The 19873-nt window shown below is 42.7% G+C and overlaps 1 protein-coding gene across 15 annotated transcripts in view; it reads right to left on the bottom strand.

Annotated features, from left to right (window-relative positions):
* The window catches only part of NHSL1 (NHS like 1), a 197495-nt gene that overhangs the window by 87571 nt on the left and 90051 nt on the right, over positions 1–19873 (bottom strand). For 3 of the 15 annotated variants that reach the window (XM_068938482.1, XM_068938481.1, XM_068938483.1), the window contains exon 1: positions 13422–13664. The exons of 9 other annotated variants lie outside the window; for them this stretch is intronic. In XM_068938482.1, coding sequence (XP_068794583.1) covers positions 13422–13437 — 16 coding nt within the window. In that variant the 5' untranslated portion in view covers positions 13438–13664. Of the gene's footprint in view, positions 1–404; positions 458–3527; positions 3581–3764; positions 3983–13421; positions 13665–19873 lie in introns of those variants that run through there. 3 more of the 15 variants (XM_068938488.1, XM_068938487.1, XM_068938486.1) reach the window with 3 other exon arrangements.

Consider the following 19873-nt stretch of genomic DNA (forward strand, 5'->3'; position numbering starts at 1 on the left):
AGGCTTCTTCCAACATGCAGCAACAACGGCGCGCGGAGCGGCTCGCGCTGGTACGCCCAAGCACCGCGCCGGCAAACGATGCGCTCACATCTGCAAGAAGCGCTCGTTTGACAGCTCGGATTAAACGGCGATGCAGAGCTGTGGTAGGATTATCAGTGTCAGATCTACTTATTAAACTCATTACCATGGTAACGGGAAAAGGGGGGGAAAAAAAAAAGAAAAGAGAAAAAGATGTCTCCTCACTCCTATTTTCTCTCAGAATTCCTTTACAGATTTAAAAGCCTGCAGAGGGAAGCACCTTTCTGACGCAGCGCAGCAGCCACCTCATCTCCATCCCAGCGGGTCTCTGGAATTTAAATCTCCACGCGCACCGGGATTCTCAATATAAAAATAAAGCAACTTACTACTTCACAAAAGCCACCATCAGAAAACCTTCAGTCGGCACACAGCTCCCACTATCCTGTGTCCTTCTCAATTGGGGGTTTTGCTGAGAGCGTCTTTTCTTAATTTATACCGTTCTTGTACTCAAAAATGCAGTGCCACCTTCTGGACGGCCCCGGCTCGGCGAAGGGCTGCTCGCGCCAGGTGCAGGGGCAGGAGGGTGGCTGCACGATGGGGAATCGGGAGGGCCTTCAGGATTAAAACCGCAAAGACTGGAAGAATTCATATCCACACCGAGGGACGCGATGCACGTTTTTAGTTGGAATTTCTAAAAACGTTTCCTTTTACATGGTCAGAGTGCTTCAATGAGTTCAACAAAGAACCGCAGCTTACTGTAACCAAGAACTAATAGAGCCCTCCTTGTACATACAGCTTAAAAGAGGGCTAGAAAGATGACCTGATCGATTGCTTGCCCATCTTGGGCAGAAACTGCTAGGTGAAACCCGCCATCTCCAGACTGCGCATTGAGGAGGACGCAACGCTCAGCATCGAAGAGCACCAGTCACCTGCTGCACTCACACCACAGAGCAGCAGCGAATACACCGCATACAAATACATTAAAAGATGCTTTTATACTGCAATAATAGCACAGCGCTGATGAAGAAACAAGGATGGCAAACCTCCCTGTCATTAGACCACGCTCTTCGTTTTGCAACCGGAAAGGTTCTCACTGCATGGCCACGCGCGTGTTTTCGGCTGCATCGCAATTAGCGTGTTATTTCTCAGCTCCACGTCCCACGCTTTTGGCTTGCACAGGAGCTGTGCGCAGCGAGCACGTGGAAAGAAAGTGCAAGGCAGGGCCGGGCCGGTGACTGGCACCCGTCCCAGAGCCAGCCGCAAGCACCCGCATCAGCGCAGCTGCGGCTGCAGGGACCTCAGCAACCACCACCCCGCTCTGCGGCTCCAGTTCTCTCGTGTCATGCTCCTTTCACAATCCTTACTGTACGCTTAATTTAAGATGACTTTATTGTTTTTAAATGGCCAACAAATGAGAAAAGTAACATCGTCACACGCTTCTGCCACCAGCCTGAGGAAATCTTATGCCTCAGCAAAGAGAAGTATGTTGAAAGAACTACAGCAATATGTTGTATCAAATATCATGACATTACGCTCAGATGGTTTAGTACGAAGTTTTTCATCTGAAGCATCAGAGTTACTTGAGAATCATATTTATACAAGATAAGCCAGTTAGAATTAACTTCTTAAGAATTATAGATAAATACAACCCACATACTTTACAGCAGGTCACATAAAGGCTTGCTAGAAAGAGTAAGTAAACTCTTGAATTTACAGATCATGGTAGTGGAATGCATCAAATTCCACTGGAAAGAGTAATGACAAAAAAAATGCACACACTACCATGAAAAGATTAAGCTAATGAGGAGCAGTCCAAAACAGCAGCTTTTCATTCCAAAATGAAGTCACACCCTGAGAATGTTCTTCTTGAGTCCAGGGATCAGTAATACATACAGATGTAAATTTTCAGTGTCAATAGTACCTTTACAGGTTTTAAAGAAAACTCATATTAATACAGTTGATCCTCTCAGCACTTCCCGATTTGTCACTTTTGTATGTGCAACAACAAACTTTTTGAACTGCTGTTTCATACAGATACAAAGTTACTAATTGAAGTTAACTGCTCCTACAATCAAAATATCTGATTTTCCAGCAAAATGATTAAATTGAAGGTGGTACAGCCACTACACAGTCTACCAATCCTCCGGTTTCTTGATATTTGTAGTTATCGCTCTGCAAAAAAAAAAGTCACATGAATGAGCTTCTCAACATTATTTGAAAAGACCAACCATCTGTACATCTGCCACAATGAATCCACAAATTAACACATCCAATTGCCTGAAGGTATTGTGTGTAAATCGTTCACTAGCAAAACAAGAAGTAAAGTTAATCTTGAAATTCCAAGCAATAGTCTAAAAAAAAAAAAAAAAAACCCACCTCCCTCTAAATTATTCTCCCCAAATGTTGATGTATGCTGTTGTTTCTGGGAAAGACCTCCTCTTCCACAGTCCTGACTGGGCAATGCAAAAATGTCTTAGTTATGACACAGGCCACACCAAAACAACAAACCAGCATTCAGATAACTTATCAAATTCTTCAAACCCATGATTCTGTTTATTTCCCCTTGACATATATTCTGACAGGATCCATTTTACTCAGACTCTTGATCAAAATAAACGTGAAGCTGATTGGACCTTTTTCCATTCTAGAGTCACTTAGCTTTTACATATATTTTGCCCAAATCCCTTCCTCTCCCCCTCCTTTTTTTTGTTTTATAAAGAAAAGAATGATAGTAAAAGACACAAATTGGAATGATAATTCAAGAACAGGCTTAGAAATTTCAGTGGAAAGGTAAAATTAGTTTTAACTAATTTGAAAACCATCCTTTAAAAAGAGAAGCAATAAAGATATCAAAATATGTTAATAGTCATTTACATTCACACAGGTGGAATTAAGGATTTTTTTTTTCCAAAAAAATATAAACAACAGAACACAACTTCATACTATGTAAGAAAGCAAGAACAGAAAGCTATCCTTCAAAAGCTACAGATCTATTATAGCCCAGATATGTTTCAAATTAAAATTAAATCAAGCAACGTTTTATTCTTTGAAATCCCAGAGATTAGCTTGCTGGTGGAAGATGAGGATAAATGCCTCGCTGCAGTAACTACTACAAAGATTAAAAACGCTGGAGTCACACGAAGATGTGAGGGCAGCTAACTCAAGCTGTTCTTTCTAGCACTTCTGTGGATAAAGTTTCAAGGCAGAACACATTCCTACGTAATCCCTAGCAGGTTAAACGCAAACCACTACAACAGTGCTACAAGATGATGGAAGCTGACAGATAGCTGGCCCCCTTCCAAGTTTTCCCACTGTGGCTTTCAAAAATCCAGGAAGTACAAGGAAACAATAACTTGCTGCTATTCTTCAAAACAAAAAGCTTGTTCTGAAATTCATCAGCAGTCTTCCTCAAGCCCAAAGCACTCAGATTTGGAAAAGATGAAAAATAAGTATCTTTACTATCCTTGCAACAGCACTACAATCGCAAATAATTCACACATAAGACTAACCTGTGCAGCAGCTTCCTGAAAACCAAAACCAGACAGTCTTTCTAAAGCATGGGCTGTACAGAAATGACAGGGACAGAGAATATATATTTAAAACCAAGTAAACAAAAAAAAAACACACACAAAATTAAAGATCTCAATTTTTCTGAGTTAGGCAAATGTAGAGGAGTATAGAGAATTGTACAACAGTCCACAGAGCAGCAATTAGTTGCCTTTGCACAGTTATTTAAAACAGACTACCTTGAAGCTACTCTGTCTTGGATGACCAGCGTCCTGTTGCCAACCCCTTGCCATTAGATATTCTCCTTCTGTAATTTCAGCTTTGTTACTAGCAGGAACCCGCACAAAAGGGCGACCATAAGCATTCATCCATGCCTACAGAAAAATTCTGTAGTTGTTTCTGTCATCGGTCTTGGCCTGGAAGCTTGGATTATTTTAGGCGTTTTGGTATTTTAAATCTAAAAGTAAAAAGATAATTGAGTTATATCATTTTAAGAAGAAACCAAAGGAGAAATTTTAATCCATTAAAAAGACCCTTGGAACTATTCAAACAACAGCAGCACATAGCGCTCATTTACTTAAACGTAGGTATCCTACCTGCAGGAAACAATTTTCATGATATTTCATGATATGCGTACAAGTATCTGAAGGGGCGGGGGGGGGGGGACGGGACTGTCGAGAGGATGAGGCCAGTCACTTCTCGGTGGTGTCCAGTGACAGGACAAGAGGCAACGGGCACAAACTGAACCACAGGCAGTTCCATCTGAACCTGAGAAAAAACTTCTTCACTGTGAGGGTGACAGAGCACTGGAACAGGTTGCCCAGAGAGGTAGTGGAGTCTCCTTTGCTGGAGATATTCAAAAGCCGTCTGGACGCGATCCTGGGCAATATGCTCTAGAGGACCCTGCTTGGGCAGGGAGGTTGGACTAGATGATCTCCAGAGGTCCCTTCCAACCTCAGCCATTCCGTGATTCTGTGATTCCATCACACTGTCTAGATAATCAAGTTATCTCCATTAAAATGATAAAACTATGGGATTTTATTACTTAAAATAACATTTGTAAATTTTCTAATGCACATATCTTTTGCACACCTGAAATGATTTGCACACATAGCCTAATGAGCTTGTGCTTATGCACAATCCTGTCATTAGAACACCTTGCTCTAGGAAAATAACAAACAAAAAAAAATCCAAGTTCTTCAGCTTGGAGATACAAGCTATTTGACTCAATAGACTCAAATATATCTTATGACAGCAATCACCTGCACAGCTACTAGGCAACGGCACCATACTCACCAGTCACACCTACACCGAGCACGCACACAGTCCTAATAGTACGAATGCATGTGCAGAAGACTGAGGAAAATACAGCTGTGAATAAATCAAAAACTAGCTTCCAAACATCAGTTATGCAGGAAAATATCTTTTCAGTTTTTTACATCTTTTAAATAAATATATTCTTAAATACTTTCTTGGCCTCAGTCCTGCCAAGGATTACTCTTCCCACATAGTGTGCAGTTGCTGGGAGATTTCTAAGAAGTGCTCCTTTTGAAACCTTCAGAAGGCAACAAAGAAACATGGACAATTTGAGAACTTGAGGTTTTTTTTTTTAATTTATATTTCTGCAAAGTAAAGGTGAATAAAAGTGACCTCATCTAAAATTCTCAGAACATAGCTGTATGACAAGCACAAGAAAAATGTATTTCATTTCCTAAATTCTAACTAAGGCACTAACATGCTTCCATACATACTCCACAGCTTACTTTACTCCATGCATGTTCCCACTTAGAGCCTCAGCCTTCCTCCCAGCACTCTACCTGTAAGGCAAAGAGCTTAAAACCAAGCCTCGCATCCTTCTTCCTCAATGAGGACTTGGAGTTTCCACTCTCTGCCTCTTTTCCAGCAGGCACTTGATTTGCTTGGGGAAGAACATCACTCCACAGGGTGCTACACAAACTGTGTTCTCCTGGTTGCCATCAACAAAAACCTCATTGTAGTCTTGAATTCCCATCTGAGGTAGGAAACTGTGACAACAAAAAGCAAACCTGACTGACTAAAGAAGGGTGTATTTGTGCATTCAGACAGCGGAAAGCTTTCCTCCAATTTATTTAACACAAATCTCCCTGCAAATTAAGCCTTTAGGCAAGAGTATCCAACTGGTTGACCTTAATAATGAATGGAGGAAAAACCTAGGTTTTCCTCATTACTTAGCCTTCATGTTTTTTTATCCCACATAAGCATGTTAAAGACACAGGAATTCTCTTAAGGCTGAAACATGCACAAAATAATCCAAGATTTTGTGACTGAGGCTCAGATGGAAAGCACATTTCCCTCCTAAGGAGCAGGCTCCCATCATCAGCACTGAAGGAGATTTCGCTTCAGCACCACAAGTATTAGTCCTTGTGTTCACTATGAAACGTAGCTAAAATTCCTCTTTATCGTAAGGTTTCAGGAATTATTAAACATTTAAAATTAGATTGGGGACGGATTAAAAACTAGGAGTGGAAAGGGGATAGGATGCTGTGCTGTGAAGCACAGCTTTACAATAGCTATCTGGGTTACGAGGATTCACAGACCAAGAGCATATAACAAGCAGCCTATAGTAAGATACTGCAGTTTCTTCCTACATGTACTACAGTGTGTCACAGGAAAAGAGCAAGAGAAAACTGAAGGATGTTGGCAGTATTTCAGGTCCCGTAAGAGCAAGAAAATTGTAAAAAAAAACTTCTAAGGAGAGTAGAGCACACCCCGTGCTGGAAGAGAACAGGAAAAGCCCAGCAGTCCTGACAGTCTCAGCTTGCGAGATGCTTTCCTCCTCAGCAATACGTGTGGCTGGGTTTAATGGGAAGAACAGGGGTGAGCAGGACACACCTGCAGGAGGCTGATGCAACCAGGACCTCCGATGCACCGTCCCTCACACTGTTGTTCCTGCTGCCAGTCTCCAGCACATCAGAGCAGAATGAAAAGAAACTTCAGAAGCCGTAATTACATATTTAATTTAAGGAGAATTCTTCCTCATCCTCACAGTGGGCCAAACAGCAGCACTTAAACATGGGATAAATACAACATAAACACAGTACAAATGCAATCCAGTTCCCAAACCTCCATATAACCTGAACAACCTCACTCGCAAACTTCATTTCCCAGCTCCTGGAATTCTAACTTAATCTCTCCCAAAGATTTATCAAGAAGCATCTTAAAAAACACTTCTTTGTCCACATATCCTGTTTGGAAATCTGTTCCACAGCTCCCCTCCTTGGATGGTTTGTAACCTTTTAATGTTGACTTCAATTAATTCATATCTTACTCATAACCATTTATCTTGTGCCAATACTGTCCTTTAAGTTAAACAGGTTTCCTCCCTCCTTGTGATATTCACCCCCAAAGCGACCAGCCAGACTAAACAAGCCACACTTTTGTGATCTCTCTTCATAACACCAGTGATTAAATATCAAGTATTTTAACATCTGAAGGTCCAACTAACTTGCACACAAACTTCAATTGCCAGAAATATTTTCTGTGTGTGTTTTTTGTTTGTTTGTTTGTTTGTTTTCTTTCTTTCTTTTTTTTTTTTTTTTTTTTAAGTATAGCTAAGAAAAAGTGGGATGCACTAGTGGGCTGGAAGTGAGACAACACTGGGACAGCATTAAAAAAGATGGTCAATATGCCTCAGATAATGGCTGGCTAAACAATTCTATAATTAACTGCTGGCAAGACCACAGCTGTGAATGAAAGAATTGAAAATACGTCCATCCCTTAATACAAGACAACGTGGCTTCACAGAAAACAGGTCTCCCATTTGATAAAAGTTTACGGCATTTTCCCAGAAGTAACATCAGTCTTTTGCAGTAACGCTTCTTGGGGGCTGGGGAGGTAAAAGAAAAGCCAGTGCAGAAGAACAACTAGCATAGATAGTACAAATCTGGTAATGCTATACTTCAGCAATGTGAATTATTAAGCTTAAACCAATGAAAAACACGTGAAAATATTTATAGGTTCCAAGTATGTGCATGCTGCTCAATGACCACTTCAGCACCAAATTCTTCCAATACTTAAGAATCCAATCAGCTGCGCATGCCACTTCTGTTTCATGTGTTTTAATAGTCTCTAGCCTGCATGCTCATGCTCTTTTAAAATTAAGTGTTGACTTCTCTCTGCAATTTGACAGGAAGTCACTGCCCTGTGCTACTGAGTGGCAGAACAGTCACCATCTTTATTGTGCTCACAATCCTCCAGATGGGGTGGGAGGAAGGTTAATAGATATTGTTTAAACCCAAACATTAGCAGGTCAAAGAAAACAGCAGCAGAGCTTTCTACCTATGGTTCATTTACCAATAGTTCCTCTTCAAGGCTGCAGTATGGTGCGAGTTGTGCAAGCGGCTCCTGCTGCAGCGTGCAATAAAGAACATGTTGCTAGTTGTTCAGCTGAGAGGTGGAGAACGCATTAAATGCTCATGGGAAAGCAAAGGAAAGGCTATGGGTTAATTACAGTTGTGACAGTAGACAAGTCAATTTTCATAGAGTCTTAAAGACTGTGAACACCACCACCTGAGTAAACTAACGGACTACAAGGATGAAATATTTTTGTCTGTGTGTATTTATACTGGACTGCATTTGAAGAGCACAAGATGAATTCAAACACTGAAAGCTAGGCACATACTGAAGCCTCTCCTGACCCACACGTTTCTGACTAAAGCTGTACTGAAGGAGACATGCAGTACTAACTGATTTCACAGCTAAATCTCTACAACTTGCTTTGTGGCCACACCATTTTTAGGTCGATATTCGCCCCGTGTATCTGGGAGAAAGACCCGTGCGCCCTGAGAAAGGCCAGCATACCTGCAGGAAGAGATTTTTATCTAGTGCCTGATTATATTCTGCCCAGCTTCACCCATTGCCCATTACTGTTCTTAAAAATTTAACGGAAAAAATATGTGCCTACACCCTGTCCTATTACCAAAAAAAGAACAAGAAAAATGCACAAAACAATAGGCATTCATTCTGCAGGTTCTGTGCCTGTGCCATTTGGTGGGCTCTGCAGGGGCCGGCAAACAAAACACTTCCAAGGACTGTAACAACACACTTACACAATGTGGTGAGCAAATGTATTTACGGGCAATCCCTAAATCACAGAAACTGGAGCCGAGGAATGAAACTTCCCTAACCAGCTGTCATGGCAGAAGTACTCTCTGCAGTTTCTATTTGTCCCATCCACTACAAACCGACTCAAGAAAGAAATGGCAGAGGAAGTGTGGGCACTGCCTCAGCTCAGCCACCAAATTACGCTGCTACCCTTGGAAATTCACTTTGCTTCTATATATGCTGCTCTCTTTCCAATATATTTCCTTCCAATATATTTCAATTGTAAATTCTTCCAAGCAGAAACTGTGTATTATTTAGTGCTCATGTAGTACATGACACAACATGACCAGTTTAACTTTAGGGAGAGCTTCTGAATGCTACTTAACAGAAGGGAAAAAAAAAAAAAAAAAAAAACAGAAAATAGGGGCTGCTCAACATTTTAGTTAAAATACAATTTCTGCACCTGAGTAGTTCCTGTGAGAATTTTATTACCCAAACCTATAATCTTCATTTAATTACGTTTCATTTTACTCCATAATTGCAGGTACTGTTACAAGCAATACCTTCTCTCTTTGGCCTTTTGCCATACAGGGGACAGTTCTGTGCCACATGCTATGCATGTGCTTAGCCACATACATATCTTTCGTCACCTCTACACCTCTCCTTTTTTCAGCAGGAGATGACAACTTTGTTGTTTAGCCAACAAGTTTAAACTTTAAAGAACTCTGAACACTAAAATCTCTTCAGTAATTAAGTAAACACCAATTTCTTTCATAGCATATGGACACACCATGTTTGACAAACCTCTCCATTATTCTGCTGCCACCTGAAGAATTCACATAGATGTAATTTTTAGGACCTAACTATGTGAAGAGTTCTGCTCTGGATAAAAAGAGAGTGGCAGACCCAATCAGAGATAACCAGGTGGCGATTAATTTGAACGGGGACAAAAAGAGGCAAAGAAAACAGAATGGAAAAAGCACAGCAGAAAGAATAACTCTGTAACAAACACAGAAGGAAAAAAGGAAGAAAAATAGCAAGACCTATTCTTACAGAAGCAGATTTATTAACCAATACAATCACATTCCTGTTACTTAATTCTGACAGAGTGCGCTAATCTTGCCAGCATCATGCCATTCTACTATAAACAAAGTAAACGCTGAACGTTAACCAATTTGACTTTATCTTAGACCCACTGTTGCTTACTGCTTCCATCTGGAACTTTAGAGTTGAGACTAGGAGGCATGAGGGAGACAAAAGGCAATAATTTATTTCAAGATAAAGTAAAGTTCAGGCCATTCATATATAACCAACGAGATCTGTATCTTCTGATATCAAAACATGAAGTATTCTACTGCCTTTTTACAAAGCGCTTTACGCTTTGAAGAATTTCAGACGAGATGTCCTCAAAGTTACTTAGGCTATTGAAATAACGTGCATGACACAACACAAGCTACAGAAAGAATGGGTTGACTCCCAAACCCAATTGTGAATATACAGAACTCTGAGACACAAACAGCAAAATTGAACAGAGGCAGAGGAACAAATACCACACAATCAATCAGCTGCTTTCTCAGACTTAAATTACACACATTTTAAATTCTGCAAGGAATCTTCAGTCTGAGAGATTTCTTCACTTAAATTACTATAAGTCTCCTCCTCCCTCATTTTGGCTGCTTGTTGTATGAGGTAAAAAAAAAAGGAAAACTTAAGCAAAAAGGAAAAAAGCAACCTGATGTACAAATTTTTTTGCTTGCCTAGCTCAACTTGGAAAATGCATTTGTTTTAAGATATCAGAGAAAATCTGTTTCTGATTCCAAACATTGGATATTTTATGAGAACATTGCCAAGAAAAGAATCCATGGAATGTCCTTACATGCACAGAACACACAAGACAACTGGTGAGCAGGCCTGTGATCTTTTAAATAAATAAAGAAAAAAAACCTGCATTTCTATCACGGAACTCTTCTCCAGGGAGTAAGCAGCACATGCCTGGGATTCCTCTTGGATAGCTTCTATCATAACTTCTTGCTATTATTAGTATAAGAGACTTCCCTCAAATCCACAGTTGTAAGACAAGCAAGGATGGAAAATACTTCCCAAGCACAGGCAGGCAGTAAGTGCGCATACTTGCTTTACAGCATTTCTTGGCACTATTTTCCTTCTACAAAAAATATGGACCAAAGAGAAACTCTAGGCAAATATCACAGAAAAGTGAGCTCATTTGTCACCACGTGCCAAAGTACAGAGGCTCATGACCCTTCCAGGAATTAACTCTTATAGAATAAAATAGACTTAAATGTTTTATTTGCATTTTTGCAGTTCAAAATACCTAGAACAGCTAAGCAGCATTGTCTCTTCTGCCCTGTATCTGCAGAGGCCCAGTTTGATCAGACAGCAGTACAGCTTATGGCTTGTTTGAGGGGGGGTAATTGCAGTGACCGTGCTGTAAAGAGCTGAACGCTCCCACCTGGGACGTTAAAGCGCGGGAGCCATGGGGCACCTCAGCGCTGGAGACCTCACGTCAGCCTCGGAGCAAGTCTATTTGGGGCCGCTGGGTATGTGAGGGCAGAGGTGCCCAGGACCACCTCTTTTCCCCAAACGTTTTGGAGGTAATGCAGAAGGGCGCCACGACAGGAGGACCCTCGCTGACGGGAAGGACCAGGGCAAAGAGAACGCAAACGGCAGCCCGGAAAGCAAAACGCCAGGCGCTCCCGGCCAGGCCCCCAAAGCTACGCGGTGACCAAGCGTTAGAGCGACGTTTCATCCCCATCTGCACGTGCGCCCAACTCATCCGCACCCAAACACGCCAACTCCGTCTCCATACAAGCAAGGGCCTGACTCACCACTGGGCAGAGGAAAGCCACCCCTCCACCCCGCTGCACAACTACGTGGGAGCTGGCAGCCAAAGTAGTGTACAAATAACTATACTCGTTCTTCCAGAGCATGCAGAACCAAAACAAAAACAATATCCAACAGATAAACGCGCTCAACCGTTTCAAAGACTAACAACAACTCCTCCCCACAAGCTACTGTCAAGTCAAAAAAAAAGGACTGGTGCATAAGAACTCTCCTTCTCACATCGAAGGTAAAAAAATCAATTATAACCTCCTCTCCGGGTGAATATTTCAGGATAATTTTAAATACAAAACATTAACAAAGCCAAATACAATAACTTTTGCTCCTTAAGGTGGAGGGAGGTCTCCTACAAAGTAATAAAATAGTGCAAAACCACAGTGAATGAGAGAGAAGAGTGTAAGTGCATGTAAGCATAAGAAAAAAAAAAAAAAGAAATCACCACAAAATACACTACTATCCAACATAATTAACTCTACCGCTTTGAAGCATAGCCTTAAGAAGGGTTTTTGTCTTGTAACTAGCAACTTCTCTTATCCGGACAGAAAAGCAACCAGAAATTTGAAAACAGTTCACTGAAAGTGAATTTGGTGCTAAGAAGTCTCTAGATGATCACAGGAAACCTAAGTCTCGTTAGCTGTCCAGCTACACAAATCACTTGAAAAATTTTACCTATTACACTTTTGGTTTAAACAATAACTTCTATCCTGTATCTCTAAGTTAACTCTTAATAAAGTTTTATTTTTCTTTGCTTTTAAATTCCAGTGATCCTTTGAACTGTGTGTGTCATGAACTGATAGTCTCTTGTTCTGCAGTTAAAAAAAAAAAATTAAGTGTGGTGTTTTTTATGACTGTGTACACAGCAGCAATTTCATTTAACACCAACTCCTAGCAAAACTGTGCTGTGCAATTCATTAAGGCTTCATCTAGGAACGCAGTCTAAAATCTGGGCGAGAGGAATCTTTTTTCCTCTCATTTTAAATTTACGGCTAGCAACTTGTACCAAGCTCTTAGTGTGATCTTTTCACAAATAACAACCGTTAGTAGAGTAAACGTAGCCAACTTTGAGAGAATAACAAAGTATTCTGAGGAAGGGACTGGTAAGCAGTCGTGTGTTTAATGTTATTGCTATCCTTTCCCAGGGAAAGTCTGTTTTTTTTTTTACAAACTCCTAAGCTGCTCCTCACAACAGCTCTCTGCTGTTGGCTTTTTAACAACTACTCTTCGGTAAGAAAATGACAGCAGCAACACCAATTTCAAATAAAACCAGGAATATAGATATCAGACAAAAAATAAGCAGCTTTCCTCGGTCTTTTAGTTCCGGAAATGCATTTTTAGGAAGCCCAAATTAAAACAAAAAACACCCCTCCCCTTCTGTCTTGACAACTCTTATTGCCAGTAGTGCTCTACACCGTCTGTAAAGGAGAACAACTAGCGCCTGGCAGAGCAGCAGGAGTTTCTGCTGAGCATCTGCATTAGTGCAACGTAACCAGCGTTGCTCTCTTCTCGGGGCACTGCACAACATCCCATCCAAACGGCAGCATAGCTGAACGAGGATACGGTCTGAACACGCTTGCAGCGCGGTATCCCCAGGAAAGACGCTTCGCGTAGTAAACCACTCCACGAGACCCTGCGATGCAAACCAGCCCCTTCGAAATGTCTCCGTGCGAACAGCCCCTGACATACATGACACGCGTGCACACGCAAAAACGCAGAGCGAGCGTGTCCTTTTGTCTGACTAGCAGCCGGGCAGCGAGGGCCCTACCCCCTGCTCACCAGAACAAAAGGAGCAGTGAATTCTTACCGTCTCTCATTAAAGCACTGTATAAACTTTTTTTTTTTTTTTAAAAAAAAAAAAAGGGATTACATTTGAATACTAAAAACCCCTCCTCCCCCAAACTACGCAGCGCAGCCGGAAAGGCCCGCACGGAGCGGCGCTTCCCACGGCACCCGCTCACCTTTCAGGCAGAACATCCTGCCGCAGTCCCACGGAGCGGCGAGACCGGGTGTCGCGCCCCGCTGCTAGGCACAGCTGTGCGCTGGCCGCCCCCCATCCCGCCCGCCGCCGGGCCGGGCCGGGCCGGGCCGGCGGAGCGTGGCACCAGGCCAGCTCACGCCGCTCCGGCGAGCGGCTGCCCAATCCGCTGGTTCCTGAGCCGCCGGGCTGACACCTCCCTATCTCTCACCTCCCCTCTTCCCGCTCCGTCCGAAAGCAAACGCGTTCAAATAAAGCACGGTTTGAAAAAGGGACTACCGGTCTTCTTCAGGCACTTCCAGCCGTCCCCCGGCCTCGATGTAGTTGTTTTAACTTATCTGTCAGCATTTTCCCCTGCTGTGGATTCAGCTTATATCCATCAATTGGTCAGGGTTAGGAAAATACATGACTTTAATCCGACTCAACTCTTTGTTATGAATTACTAACTCTGCTCTTTGTGATTTTTTTTTTTTTTGTTCTGGAACGTACGGCTATTCTTCTCTCTCCAGAAAGCGCTTTGTTGGTGCAGCCCTTTATTCCAGCTATACATGCATGCCTGATACATAAGCAAAAATCTTGGAACTGTATTTAAACGCTAGCTATAGACAGTCACCCCCCCACCCCGAAATTCACTCTGTAAATAACCTTATTTAGAATTTCCCAGCCAACATGTCAAAGTTACTAGGGGTCTTTATTGGATTCTCCTTTTCAGTTTACTAGGATGAATTCCTAGAGTAGGGGCTAGCACAAACCACATAAGGGTGTACTCTCTCCACACAGAGGGAGTATTCTCACTAACACCACAGCTCTGGGGGGGTACCAAATTCCCACAACACACCAGTTACTCTCCACAGGCCAAATGGGAAAACGGTTATTTTTTGAATGCTGTGTAGTCCTTTCTGTGCACCTTCAGAGCCGTTCCTGAGCAAAACGTGAAAGACGTTCAGGGTAGAAGGATTTCTTACATACACACTGCTCCTGCACAGAGGCTTTCAGGACTAGGAAGCACACAACTTCAGACATATTTTCTTCTTTTGAGGGTCACAAAAGGCAAAGAGCTACCACTAGCACCCTACTTACTACTACTGATATTTGGGACTAAATACAGTACATTAACATTGTGTGTTGTGATGACTAATGCTTGTAGAGGACCTGGCCTTAGAGAGCAAAGAAATACAGGAACTGGGGAATCAGGGTAACCTGCCTTACTGAACAACTCAGAATTGCAACGGTCTCCAAATGCATCAGTTGTCCTAGAACCCTCCATGTAAAGTCACATTAAAATATAGAAGCACATGTAAACACATACTATCATTGGGCAGAGCTCCAAAGGGGGCGGGGGGAGGGGGGGAGAGAGAAAAGAAAAAAAGGTCCAGACACCTTGAAATTGGTGTTGCTGCTGTCATTTTCTTACTGAAGTTCCACACTTCACTTCAGCTGCCACAGAAGCAGCAGTATTAATGAGAAACTGAGCACCATTAGCGTAGATTTTACATCGTCATATTTCAAGCATCCATCACCATGTAAGATGAGTTACTTCATTTTAGAGTGGGCTAAGAGCGGACTGCTTGACAGGAAAGTGGAGATACTACAGGGGCGTAACCCATGATTCAGAAAGTGTTTACGTAGCTTAGTCTGTTTTTTTTTTTTTTTTTCAATCCAGATAGAAAGGGCGCAGACCAATTTCAAGATTTCCTTATGCTCTAAGCAGCAAACGTTCTTTCTTCTTAATTCCATTTTCTGGCACTCTAAGTATACATGCACTATTTCCTATTATAATTCTTCAGAGGACTCCAGAAATAAACGCTTCATATAGGCTAAATAAACAAAAACATATTGCAGTTGGAGGAAGGTTACTTGGATACCAGAGGGATTTTAAGGTCCAATCTTGTTAAATCTACTCATTAATTACCTGGAAGGGGAAGTAAGCAGCACATCAGCGATATTCACAGGGGACTTGAGAGCAGCTGTGAACACACCACTGGGGACTGAGAAACAACATGACAGATTCTAGAGGAAATTACAAATAGGAAAACAAAAACAAAAAACAAAACAACAAAAATCAATTCTGCATTTATCTAGTGGGTAAAACTAAATAAAACAAGGGAGAGGAAATGATCTGGGGAACAATAACGCTGCCTGAGAAATTAGACACAAATCAGATACCACTTGGTAATGAAGTGCTGAAAAGTCAAAAATTGCTTTGGGCTGTAAAGACCAGTGCCACATATCACTCAGGATTTGGGCTTGCAACCCTTCTCTAAGGAATGCCCTAGCTGCCTCAGACCTCCTCTCTGACACCCTCTGTTGAAGGCCACCTCTGTCCAGTTCACTGCCTCCCTCTTCCACAGCCAGAATGGGATCTCCACCTTCCTCACTCCCACTGGAAAAGAGGGAGTGCTAAAATAAAATAAAATAAAATAAACAAAACAACACTGGTTTGGGAAGGGGAGCAGAAACACCTACAGAGGTAGACAACTACCTGTTGAGAAAAACGATGCTGAGAGTAAGCAACAGAGCTAAGCAGCAACCTACGCTCGCTCCTTTCTTTCAAAGGTTACTGCTTTCCCTTAGAGAGACCTGTCAAATTAAGGCCATCACAGGTGTAGAGAGCAGCATTCACAGGGGCACAGAAAGGAGGACTATGTTTTATGCAAATCATAATAAAAAGCATTGTTTTCATCCCTGTGCTCCAGCTTTTTAATCAAAGCACGTTCAGTAATTACCAACCCCCAATTAGGCATACAGATGTCAAGCACTGTTCCCCCCCCACCCCCCTTTTCAGAGTGCCAGGACTCTGCAAGCACCCAGAGGACACGTGCACGGTTTTATTAGTAGCAGAACTAACGAAGCTTGGTTTCCTGCAGAGCCTCTCAAAGTTGATGGACCTTGGTGTCTAGGAAGGTAGGAGGCCCACGTGACATTTTTCTCGTGGCTGGGTATTTACAGCACTCTGAATCATCTGCTGCCTAAGGGGCAAGCTCACGCTGCAGTCTTTCTTTAAGAGGCAACATTAGCACAAAGTCTCTCACCTGCCAGGCTGCATATTTCTGGATATGGCGCAGGAAACTTGGATTTTCGAAACCACTCCCTGCTCTCTAGTTTAGTCAGAGCTGCCTAAAACGTTCCAGTGTGTCTTGTTTGGGGCTGCTGGTTGGGGGTCTGGGGAGGGGGCGGTGAGAACCTAGGAGGGCATATGAATGGTAACATGGGCCCTGTTTCCTTAGGAAATCAGATTAAGGACAACCTCAGAAGACAGAGTAAGTCTGGCATGCAAGACCCCGTGTGTCTGCTGTGACACCTGTGCATTTGGCAGCTGCGTCCAGCATTCCCCTCGGCCTTACTAGGTCTTCTAAAACATCAGCAATTCCTATTTTTGTCCATTAATAATCACCGTACCTCACAAGGCATGGGAGCACCAGAAGCCCAAAGCAGATGACATGACCCTCACACAAAGGACAAATACAGAGAGATGATGAACAACCACGGTTATGTGAAAGGCCCAGAAAGGTGTTTTTAACTCCTTGCCCTCAGCAAAATCAATGCAGCTCTAGGTACCTAAATATTTTGGGGACCTGAGCCTGAATCATATTGGTTAGAAGCAGATCTACAAAAGGGATTTTCCAGTCATAACTACAAGTACCTTTCACACGTCGGGCTGCAACAGTGGTGTTCACAAACCCAATGCAGGCAACAGAGTTCGCTCCCTGCTCGGCAGGGACTGGCACCCCCCACATGGGTCCCAATTTGACAGCCCTGTGGGTATCTGCAATGAACCCTTGGGTTCACAGCCCCAAACCTCTCTCGGGATTAGAGCTAGTCCATTCTTTCCTTTCAATATGTGGAGGAGAAGAGTCCTTTTTTTATGTTAAAGCCTAGTAGTTACAGCTTTGCCCCATGGGGAGGGGAACAGAAGAGGTGGTATGCCTGCCTCAGCCTGGAGCATTTCTCACACAGACACATACCCCACACACCCCTTCACTTCCCAACAAGGTCCTAATTTCCAAATCTGGGGGCTTTTGAAATGCCTCCACTGTCCCATAAAATATCAGAGTCAAGGGGGCAGAGAAAACATCACAGGGGAGGGAAAGAAAAAAAAAAAAAAAAGGAGCCAAGCACCAAAGAGCCTTTAAAGCCAAGTAAAACTGGCTTTCATCTGGGGAGGGGAGAGGCCTAGCTTTTATCTGCATTCCCAGTACTGTTACTATATATCTTACCCAGTGATCAGTTAATGCAAAACACAGAGTTCTGGCAAAACACAAAACCACCACCACCACCTCCTCCTCCTCCTCCTCCTCTCCGGCTATGCCTTTGAATGCTGAATGCTGTTGTTGTGTTTTGTACGCAGATGGTCTACGGGGGGGGGGGGGGGGGGGGGGGGGGAGGGGAGGGGAATACGTCCTGAGAGCACCTACAGGGAGGAACCTCTAGAAGCAAAGATGCCTACCTGGTCTCCCAAAAAGCCCTAGGGGGTTAAACCTGCCAGGGAAGAGCCACTCATGGCCTGCTGTTCATGGCCTGCCAACACGATCTGGACAGGCTCTAGGTCCTCTCAGGCTCCGGTGACATTTGCTGGCTGTCACACCTGGTCCTCACCCAATGGCTATCGGGGCAGTGGTTCCCTGACCCCCAATGTCTCATTTTGCTGTCTGTGATGCTCAGAAACTGGGTTTCCTCATTGTACTGGGGGGTGCTGAACTCTACGGAGATAATACGGAAGCATCTAGCAACTGGCAAATTACAAAGCACAACTGATCGTATAAAGCATTACATGTTGAGCTGAATATGAGGAGACAGCTACAAGCGTGAAATGCCACCTCCAGGACCATGTCCTACTACATGCAGCACATCAGGGGAGACGAATAGGAAACAACACCATCTGCCATTGCCATTTCTCATGAAGGCACCGCTCCAAGTATCTAGATGTTAAATACACAGGCCTCATAAAGGAGGACACGACTGAGATCCTTAATTGCATTTTCCCCATATATAACCACCTTTTACAAGGACTAGTAATGGTCTTTGTAAACAGAAAGGTTTTAATTATGTGAAGTTAGGAATTTTGGCACATCAAAGTGCAGCTCTTATTCTCTTTCTCACTCAAGTCACTGAAATTTGCATCGACTCTCTGAGAACAGCCAGCAGAAATATTGCAGCAGCAGGTGTTATTTTTCCCCTGTTGAAAACATGAAGCACCACTACTCTTTAGCCACCCTAAGCTTAAAACGCAACAGGATGAAGGGAAATAAATTTGGGAGAGATATACATATACTTGCGCCATTTTTTCCTGCTAAACACTGTACTATTATACTACAGTGAGCATAGAAGAAAACACAGCCCAGACATGCCAACCTCACTACTATAAAAGGATCTAGATTTAGGCTGTTTCTATCTTGCTTGCAGAGATGTTGCTCTGCAGCAAACGCACCCCAATTTGACTGCTAGAAAGTAGTGCTGTTGGAACATTTAAGTAAATACTTTTTCCTTGAGAACCAAAGCGGCCTGTGGAGAGACAAACTTCTGATATTGTGGACAGCCTCCAATTACTGAAAGAGATCTTCTGAAACCTGAAAGATTCTGGCACATTTCCCCTTTGAACTGTGCGTAAAACACACACACACACACACAACTGAAAAATTCTCCAAATAGAACAGCTGAAGTAAAAATAAATTTTTAAACTTGAAAGTTGTCACAAACCAACACCATTTGCCTCTAGTCAGCTCAAGTACTAAGAAAAGCCAAACGGATACTAGGCACAGCGGTCACATCGGTGATAACAGGGGGCGAGATAAAGAGAGGTCAGGCATAGGATACCTAGTGCAAGTATGTTTAAAGAGACAGCACCAACTTGGAAACTACAAGCTGGCTGAAAATATATTAGCTATTATTTTGATAAGTAACAGCAAATATTCTTAGAACTATAAAGTTGGAGAAAATACTTTGCTATTCATCTCTTGCATTTGATAGTACTAATTATATGGCTAGTTCCACTTGAGGGGTTTTTGGTGGTGGTGGCGGATTTTTAACTGATTAGGGTGGAGTTTCCTCATATAGAGAGGAAGGAAAAAAATATTTTAAAATTATTATAGGAGATGAAATTTGTTAGGGGCAAATCACAGCAGGCCTAATGGCACAAGCAACTTCCCCCACCCCTGGGGGGTCAGGTTGGAAGTACGTTCTTTAAAGCAGAACCCACAGTGATTAATCAGAATAACTCCAGTGATAATTCTGAGTAACTCACATCGATAAATATCCACCCTAAGAGGAGATAAAATGATGCATGTTCTCTCCTGCAAAAGGTAACACATGTAGATGACTTGCGGTCAATGGACCTTCTGAAATTATCAATGAAACAACTCATAAAGCTACTCACATACTCCAAGCTACTCTGTGCAGGGGCAGGGCCTTGTTACGCCACTCTTAAAGACTGCCACG

This window comes from Struthio camelus, chromosome 3, assembly GCF_040807025.1.
Source record: "Struthio camelus isolate bStrCam1 chromosome 3, bStrCam1.hap1, whole genome shotgun sequence".
NCBI classification, from domain to species: Eukaryota; Metazoa; Chordata; class Aves; order Struthioniformes; family Struthionidae; genus Struthio; species Struthio camelus.